Source organism: Battus philenor, unplaced genomic scaffold, assembly GCF_028537555.1.
Source record: "Battus philenor isolate CCGP_79_NKW_IND1 unplaced genomic scaffold, ilBatPhil1.0.hap1 SCAF_11, whole genome shotgun sequence".
NCBI lineage: Eukaryota > Metazoa > Arthropoda > Insecta > Lepidoptera > Papilionidae > Battus > Battus philenor.
Window position 1 is genome coordinate 10,427,847 of NW_027181673.1, and position 9,179 is coordinate 10,437,025.

General features: G+C 35.7%; 1 protein-coding gene and 1 non-coding gene across 2 annotated transcripts in view; one reads left to right on the forward strand and one right to left on the reverse strand.

Moving 5' to 3' along the window:
- Positions 1-5,347, reverse strand: part of LOC137930846 (pituitary homeobox x) — a 28,230-nt gene extending 22,883 nt beyond the window's left edge. The window contains exon 1 of the mRNA XM_068774185.1: positions 4,840-5,347. Within this exon, the coding sequence (XP_068630286.1) occupies positions 4,840-5,347 (508 nt within the window). The remainder of the gene's footprint in view (positions 1-4,839) is intronic.
- A 2,764-nt stretch (positions 5,348-8,111) lies between these two features.
- Positions 8,112-8,184, forward strand: TRNAR-ACG (transfer RNA arginine (anticodon ACG)). Its single transcript has one exon. It is a non-coding gene; the product is annotated as a tRNA-Arg (tRNA).
- Positions 8,185-9,179: the final 995 nt, after the last annotated feature.

Sequence of the window (9,179 nt, forward strand, 5' to 3'; positions counted from 1 at the left end):
AGGAGGCCTAAGCTTTGCAGTGGGCGTTTGGCCAGTTTTTTGACAGTGAGCCTTAATCATATGACTTACTTTCATATTGAAATTTGAAGTGATAATAAGGCTTTAGAAGAAATTTCTTATTTATATACTACTGTATTAGGAATATTGTTAAAAAATACCCATCTGTATTTTTTGTAATATCTTTTAATATCTGGTCAAGTTAGGAATCTTCGAAACTGTATGTAATTATAAATGGATAATAACATGAACGAAAGAATGATTTTACTCAAAGAATAATTTTTGTGAAAATAGGCTACAATTTGTTTTTGTGGCATCTACAGTTTGCATAGATTGAAGAAGGCAGAGTATCGAAGACGTCGGAATTTCAGACCGTATCGTATCATAATATTTTTCGCGGTTAAACGACCTAAGAACACGATGGTTTCCGAGTTCTTAGTTCGTTTAGCCGAAAGGGGGTGACCGTTTTATCCGACACGCGTTGAGCATTCCTATCGAATGTTGCCCAAGAAGGTCAAACAACGGCTTGATCGCTTCCTATAGTCAGGTTAAAGGCTATAGAGGCAACCAATGGCTAAAACTAATGAACCAATTGGACGATGGTAGGTCATATTCGATGTAGTGATAAAAGAAATATCAGGATAAATACCAGACAAAAATTTTCGGAAGTCGTGTCCTTAGTGATAAACACAAGACATCGGTTCGCTACGACAGCGTTTAGCTAAACAGTATTGAGTAGTAGAAAATGAGTTATCATTTTAAATTAAAAGAGGTTTAAGCTAGAAAATTAGTTTGGGTTAAGATGTTCATTTCTTATAATTTAATTTCTATTTTGCAACCACAATTCGGTGAAAATATATGCCAATGAGATAAATAGTAGCTTCCACTTAAAAATAACCTTAAATCGAATTTGTGCAAATAACATGAGCTACAGGTGTAACAAATGTTTTAGGCAGAAGAATTTTGGTAATATGTCATTAATAAAGTTAAATTATAATACATGTGCGATTCGCCTCTAAAATCTTTGTTCATAGATCCCGTCGGAATATTTTAGTCTAGTGTTGGTAGTTCCCCTTAATGAAGTTTGTTTGGTGGGTATAGTAGCCGACATTCCATTTGGCAAAGATTGTCTGAGTTCTGTAGAGCGTTGTATTTATGACACTTTGCTCCTACAGTTTATTAATAGACAAAGATGATAATTTACCTAACCTAGTCGAATATCACGGTCTATTTAAAATTATGCCTATAAAACGACCATATTTTTAATTGTTACTAAACTATGATATTAAATAACATAAATTAGTTATTAGTTTTAAAAAATATTTCTTCCTTTTAGTTATTAATTATTTTTTATGTACATATACTGATCGTGTCGAATCGTAGATAAACGTTGTATATTAAATCCTCTAGTTTTAATAAAAAACCTTATAGAAATGAAAACAAAGTCAAATTTAGGTTGTTTAGTAGGTTGTACCGAAACTTATAACTTTAGTAAAAGGGTAGTAGAACGGACCAGAGTAAAAGGTGGTGGGCACACACAGGCAGGCGGCCGCATAAAGGCATTCCGTCCGGCACGTACGAAGCGACCATTGTTAGCAGTTGCAAGTACGTGCCACTCCGATGTACACCGACCTTAATTTGTATCTGTGTGACCAATTTCAATATGTAGATATACCGTGGTCTACTTTGAGAATTAGATGCGAATACACGCACATTCCTTCTGTACATTGTCTTTTATATTGATATGAAAATTAATATACATAAATCTTTCTATGTCGTTTTGAAATTTGTTTTAAGTTTTAAAATTAACCTTACAACACATATTGTAGAATGTACGACAATATTTGAAAGACGCCTGTGTATAAATTAGTAGAAATTATTGTAGTTTTAGTACATGTAAGCATCTATGTTTAACACACTTACTCTTAGACCGTAAATCTTTGTGTAACGATGACGCGTTGTCTTTACTACAATCAGTAAATACAGAAAAAACATTATAGTTCCCGGTATTTGATTTGGCACATTTGGCGTAAAAGGCTTACGGCGATCGGCAAGGATAAAGTTTTGTAAATCGATTTCTTTATTGTACAGTGCTCCTATAATAGTTAAAACCGATTGTTTATAAAAGATTAATATTTAGAACGATAAACATTCTCGATGTACCTAATATGTTAATATGATGCAGCCTAACACTAGCTTACAACTAGTGGTAATGCAAATGATTAGGCACACTTTCCATATGTGTTAATCTTAAATGTTATATCACCGACAAATTGAAGAGCACTAGTAATAATATTTATACCAAAAGTGTTACCATATGTAGATATAACGTGGTTTAACTTGGCAGCCAGCGTTGTCTGAAAATTCGGCCCCAATTCGCGACTGGGGTGGGATCCGGTGGGCGGTCGTTAGTGACATTTCGTATTCATGACGTCAGCCCGGGGCCGATTGTTTGCAATATTAGTCTAATTGGAATTGTAATACGCGTACATATTCTGGATAGATCCGGCGATACGTGACCGAAAGTGCTTCGGTCCAGTATTATTTTAATAATTTTAAACATCACGCAAATAAACCTAAAAAGGAAAGTACTGTGCGACTACGAAACACAAAGATTATTTTATTAAAACGTAGCTTTGTTGTTGAAAATTGTTTCGTACATTTATCATTAGCATCGCTATTTCAGTAGTGGGCCTCCCACTGCTGGACATGGGCCTCCACCATAGATTTCCAAAACGATCGGCTCGAAGTAGTTTGCATCCCGCGTCTTCCGATGATCTTAACAAGGTTGTCTGCCCACATTGTGCGCGGACGCAATACATTGCGGTTTTCGTTCCATGGTCTTACCTTCGGAATCTTAAGGCCCCAGCAGCCTTCTGTGTGCTATGTAGCTTGCCCATTGCTACTTCAATTTACTAATCCGCTAAGCTATGTCAGTTTTTTTTTTAATTTCAAAGAGATTAACTATATTAAATATATTTTTAGCTATTAATATATTGAATATAGGCCATTATACTATATCAATCACCAAAGGTTACGTAGTTTTTATGAGCTTAATAACAGTTTACTTTATTAATTTATTTCTATCTTTTTATTGTGCAGATTAGGAAGTTGAAGTGGCATTGTATAGGTCACAGTGCGCCGAATACATGGTCTTTGGGCCCCAAGGGTCTGGAGCAGAGACCACGGACCGGCAAGCGCAGCATTGGGCACCCATGCACATGACCAGTTTTTTACGCCCTACGGTTAAAATAATGATGATTATTATTGTTGATGATGTTCATGTTATTTAAATGAATGGGTGCGATAGTCATTTCGCCTGTTACAGCTTTAATAAACTAAAGATCCAAAATCATTGAATTTACTTTTGAGCATAATGTATTGTAGATCATTAAAACGCTTTTTTCAAAACAGTTTCGAAATAACCTATTAAATACAATTTAAATCATGACATGTATGAATTTAAAAGTGTGGATGAGATTTACATTCAGAATTAAAATATTAGCAAATGTTATTGTTGTTATCCGGCAGATAAATTCGTTTAATCTACTTCAATGGCACATTGTTTAAAATTTTGCTTTGAAGTAATTTAACTAAATATTGGATGAACGGGCTTTCAGATTTTGAAGTGGAAACCACGGCAAGCGCTGTGTAAAAAGTCCACCAGGTGGCTGGGTTTCAATCGGCCTTATTGAATGAAAATCGGTTTATGAAGGAGGCTTAAGTTTATTCGTGTACGGCTACGGCTAAAATGATGATGAATGGTGATGATTAAACGATTAAAATCTTTATCTGATGTATAAATAAAGCGACGTTCATTTTGAAATAATATTTTTTTTCCATGCGAATTAAGTATACTCTGTTCTGATTGCTTAACACGCGTAAAATTAAACACAGTATAATTAACAACATCATCAGAGATCTATCAAATCAGAGATCAGATAATAGCACGCATATTATACAAAGCTGAACCGTTGTCTTACGTGTATAGATAATATAAAAATCACTTGTGTATCGTCGTTTCGAGATTGATGAATTTAATATTCTGATTATAGAATCGAGTCATGTATTTACATACAAAGAATATGGGCATTATATAGATTGTTTACAGTAATCGTACATATTGGGCGCGGCCAACGCGACCCGTACGGGAGGAAATCGTTTTAATTCTGTTTAGGGGTCATAGTACAGAATATCATGCTTCTTTACATATCTGAAAAGATTTTATTTCGGGTATGGTATAGTGCCTAGCAGTGGGCAGACTTCTAAGTTTCTTCTTCTCTAAGTCGTTCTTCTCTAAGTTTACCTCGAGACGACGAATATTTTGAAAATGGGCAAATGGTGTGACCACATATGCCTGCCTGCGCACACGTAAGGACTCCGTAATATTTCTTGTTATTAATTTATCAATTAAGCTTATTGTCGCACCTCTTAATTCAATCTTGTGCTTTATTACTAAATACGATAATTTTTTGCAGTAAAAATAGTGGAATTATAACGTAAATTTAGTAGAATTAAAACTGAGTTACTAGAAGATTTTCGACGATGATTGTGTCGTAGTTTTTTATATTCATTTAAGGACTATTATTGGTCTTCTTTTGAAACATTGCTCAATCGGTACGAAAGTAATAGACGAATTCAATAATAAACAGATAACCTAACGATCTAGCAGTATAAAAACATTAAACCCTGTAATGTTACCAGTACAGAGATAATTCATATGTAAGTGATTTTGTTTGTAATATCTATGATAATGTGGAAAACATTAAACGTATCGTACTTAATGATGCTTTAATATTTATTTGGAGGACATACGGTTATACAGTTTAAGGTAATACGTACCCGAATGGTCTTGTAGCGATCGACTAAGAGGGGCCGGCGGTGTTGCAGCGTGGTCGCCTCCGTATAGCCCGCCAAACTCTTCAGCAGAAGAGGACGAAGCATTGCTACATTTTCTTCCCTTGTCCGGGGTATACTTGCTTTCGGCACCCGGGAGAAACTTGGCGTCGTTTTGGTGCTCATCTAGCAACCCTGGTACGCCGAGGAGACCACCCACCAAGTTCGGCCTGAGCTCCTCCATGATCTTGGAGCCTTGTCCGCAGCCGCCGCTGCTGGTGAAGTTCAGTTGGCGGCTGAAGAAGGCCGGGAAGATGTTGAACTGTTGGGGGTCGGGCAGCGTGGCTAGCGGCGGCGCGGGCGGCTCCGGGGCCCCCGCGCACGCCGAGCTCTTGAACTCCACCGTGCTGTAGCCGGCGCGCTGGAGCGAGCAGCGCGGCTCTCCCGCGCCTCGAACCTCGTGCTCCTTGCCCTCGCCGTCGGCACGGCCCCGACGCTCACTGACTAACCACATTATAGTGACGTCGCTCGCCGACGACCGCCACCCCGCGCGCTAATTGTCCGCGACTGCGCGAGAGGACCGCACGTCGCCGCCCTCGGGTTGAAACGGAACGGCCTGCTCTCATACCCCCATAATCGATGTAAAATCTTTATAGGGATGCTGCGTCTCATTCATGCCCGGTGCGAGATAAACGGGGGCGGCAGCCGAGCGCCCCATTGGGCCGATGCGGAGCACCCGTTCTCTCTGATTGGCGGGGAACGTGCGCCGGGGTGCGTCTGTACCGCTCCGGGCCAGATACGCTTCTTTGTTTTATTGTCTCCATAGCTCGTCGGTCTTGCGTTTAAAGTTTATGCATTGTACCATGTTTTATTGCACAAAATACAAAATCACGTATGAACTTCTTGAGATAATTTGCTGAAACAGAGCCGTGTATTTTTCTTTCAAGATACCTTCGGTCAGTGCTTTAGCACTGTGTGCACTATTAGATTTTTGAGTTTATTTTGCAAACAAATTAACTTTATTCTATTTAGCATGTTCCTATCATAAGTCAATAGTTTGCTGATTGTTTGAAATGACATAGGTCCTCCATAATTATAATCCGTCTGATCACTAAAACTTATTTTCATACAATTAATTTTCTCTTTCTTTTTCTATATTTAAATATAATTCACGTAAACTATAAACCAAATGAGCATTTATTTATTCATTCGTCCTACAAAAAAATCTTCACAATTTTGCCTTGAATTTGATTTCTTTGGATTTAAGTATCATCACATCCTTTCTTTTTATAGTCTATTTTCCATCCAACTATGGATTATAAGTAAACGTTCAATTATACTCTGGTCTAATCTGCCCTAAGAAAAGCAGAGGTTAGGTTAGCGTGGAAAGAACTTGTCATCGTTATGGCATTTCATAAAGTACACGATATTGAGAAATGAAAAAACGATTGAGAAGAAGTGATATTTATTTCACCTGTCATAAATCCAGTATTTGATTTTCTTATGGCATTGTTTGACGGGGGTAATTGGCACCATGACTTTATACAACGGCCTTGTAAAAGACTACTTTACAAATGCATCTTCAAGTGATGTAGCGCTCATTGCTTCGTATCCCTGGCTATGACGGTCACAATAGTTTTAAGAGTTAAATTATTCTTGCGCGTTCGAATTCAAATTTAAACGCTACTTTTAACTCGGACATCTTTACTGAGATAGTCGTTGCTTATGTCAAAATTGAAAGTAGTCTCTGTACGTATCTATATTATCTTGAGCACTCCTGGTTTTCAATTCCTCGTCATCAAGTAGAAACAAATACATGCACGGGTGGTCTTTCACCGCCACTCACATAACACGAATTTATTGAAATGTGTTTTATGTCGATTTATTCCTGATGATAGTAATAACACAATATGTACTCCTGTACATTTAAGAAAATAAGCAATTATGCCATGAATATTCTTGAAAAGAAGCCTGCTATGTCTAGCTTTACTTTCCGTATTATTAGTTAAGAATGTATCAGTGTTTCTTCTCAATAAATTAATAAAGATATGAGATGGAAAATGATTGTTTTTAATTACATTGTCACGTGTGTTTACAGCCCTGAGATAATTGTAGTATGATCTCATCAACATCGTACACATTTGAATAATATTATTTTTAGAGCACTTGTGTTTCTTAAGTAGACTTGCTAAAGATAATCTAAAAATTTACCATATGTCAACACACGTGTAATTTAAAACAACGTTTTCAATATCCGATAACGATGTTTATGATTATTACAATTTAATAAGTTATCACGAGCAAAAAAATTGAATAAATTATCTGTGCTCCTGTCCTGAGGCAAATGGGATAGATTGATAAGCATTCTGTGGGCTTATTTGATACCCTTAATTATATTCATAACGTCATGTGGCGACAGCCGAAGGGTTGATATTCAATGATTTTTATCGTTTTCAAAGAATAGATTACATACTGGATTATTTTTGAATATCAAATTCAAAACAAATGTGCACGATCGTCTTTTGTTATAACGGAGATTAAAACATTGACCACTGATAAGTAAAAACAAAATATACATTACTCAATTATAATAAAAAAACACAGTAAGTATTTAAGTTTAAAAAATATGTATCATTGCGTATTTAAAAAAAATTATTATATCTTAAAATATTTTTAACTCTAGTTCCGATCTTCATGTAATAAAACATTTTCAAAGACCTAGATGAAAGAATTGAATTTAGAGAATTATTTAGAGGTCAAGGTCACGAATCGCCACGTCTAGACCCAGACAAAATTACTGACGACTCGTGTTACATAATTTTTTGGCTGTCGTACTTATACTATGTCTCGTTCACGTCTTTGCCCTTACTTTTTACTAGATTATACAATAAATAGAGAAAAGAATAATTAATCCAACAGCATTAATTAAAACTACTATAATTCTGTAACTTCAATTGCGAACGAGATTTTGTTTTTGGTCATTGAGTTTTGGTTTGCATGTTGTGGTCTCCTGTAATATTGGAAAATATCGCGGTGTGAACTTATGTTGTTTCGTTGTGGTTGTATAAAAAATCTCGGGTTACGAAAGTACGAATGAAACGTAGAGCTGCTTATGCGCAGGTGTTTTCAAAATAGTTCTGTTTGCCCATTTATCTATTAATAACTCATTGAAGCTGCTTTGTTAACTTCTCCGTGAATGTTATTTAATCTAAATTTATCTAAATAGTCCATTTTTATTTATAAATCTTAAAATATGAAAATTCAGTATAGTTCTAACAGGCCCTGTGGCGCAACGGATAACGCGTCTGACTACGGATCCGAAGATTCCAGGTTCGAATCCTGGCAGGGTCGTAACAAATAGTTTTATTTTTTTATTTTTAACGAAAACCTGAGTATGTTTTGCTTTGTACAAGTCACTTTAAGTAACTTTTTATTTAGCAACATCCCCTTAAACCTGAATCATTATTTTTTAAAACTTGTTTTATATTGTACATTCTCTTTTTAAAAGCATGAAGTACCTTTTGATGTACATTGTTTGTGTACATCAATTTAATATTTTATACAATTCTCTTTTTGTACATACTATAAACTTTGATTTAAACATACACAAGTAAATAATTGTATAACTAATTTTTATTTAAACATCATCATTGTTTAATAGTACAGAAAAACTAGGTTACGTAGCTAATACCAAGTTTTTCAATGCGTATTAATAATAATTAACATTTTACATTATAACCTTATCATAATCGTCCATTTTACTAATGAAAAATGAATAAAATTAAAAATATTTTAATACACATTTTTTTAACTTGCTATTTTATATTTATTTAGGTTACTTTTAATTAGATTTCATTAGTAACAGATATGGACATTGGGTTTTTAAAACTTTTTTCGTCTTCGTTTCTATCCATAGACGTCCACTGCAAGGCATTGGCGTTATCTAAAGATATCTATGGGGGTATATACCATAATCGCCACGTTTAGCAGGCGGGTTGGCGATCGCGGCGTGGTATTAAAGTACGCAGAGGACGTTGCTGCCTATCCTCTGGAATTTCGTTTCGGAGCAGTGGCAATTTAAAAAAAATTTTAAAATTGTATTCGGGGAATCGAACCCGTGAACCACTACCGCAAGTTTCCTACTATCGCAAGTTCTCTATCGCTGGGCTAAATTAATAAATATTCTTATATTTTGACAGATTGCTTATTATTTCTATAATTGTTTTGCTTGTTGTGTGTGTGTTTTGCCAACGTTTTGCTTGTTTCGAGTTATATAAATAACACGAAACAAGCAGAACGTTGGGATGACAGTATAGGAAGACTGTCTGTATAGATCTCTATTATAT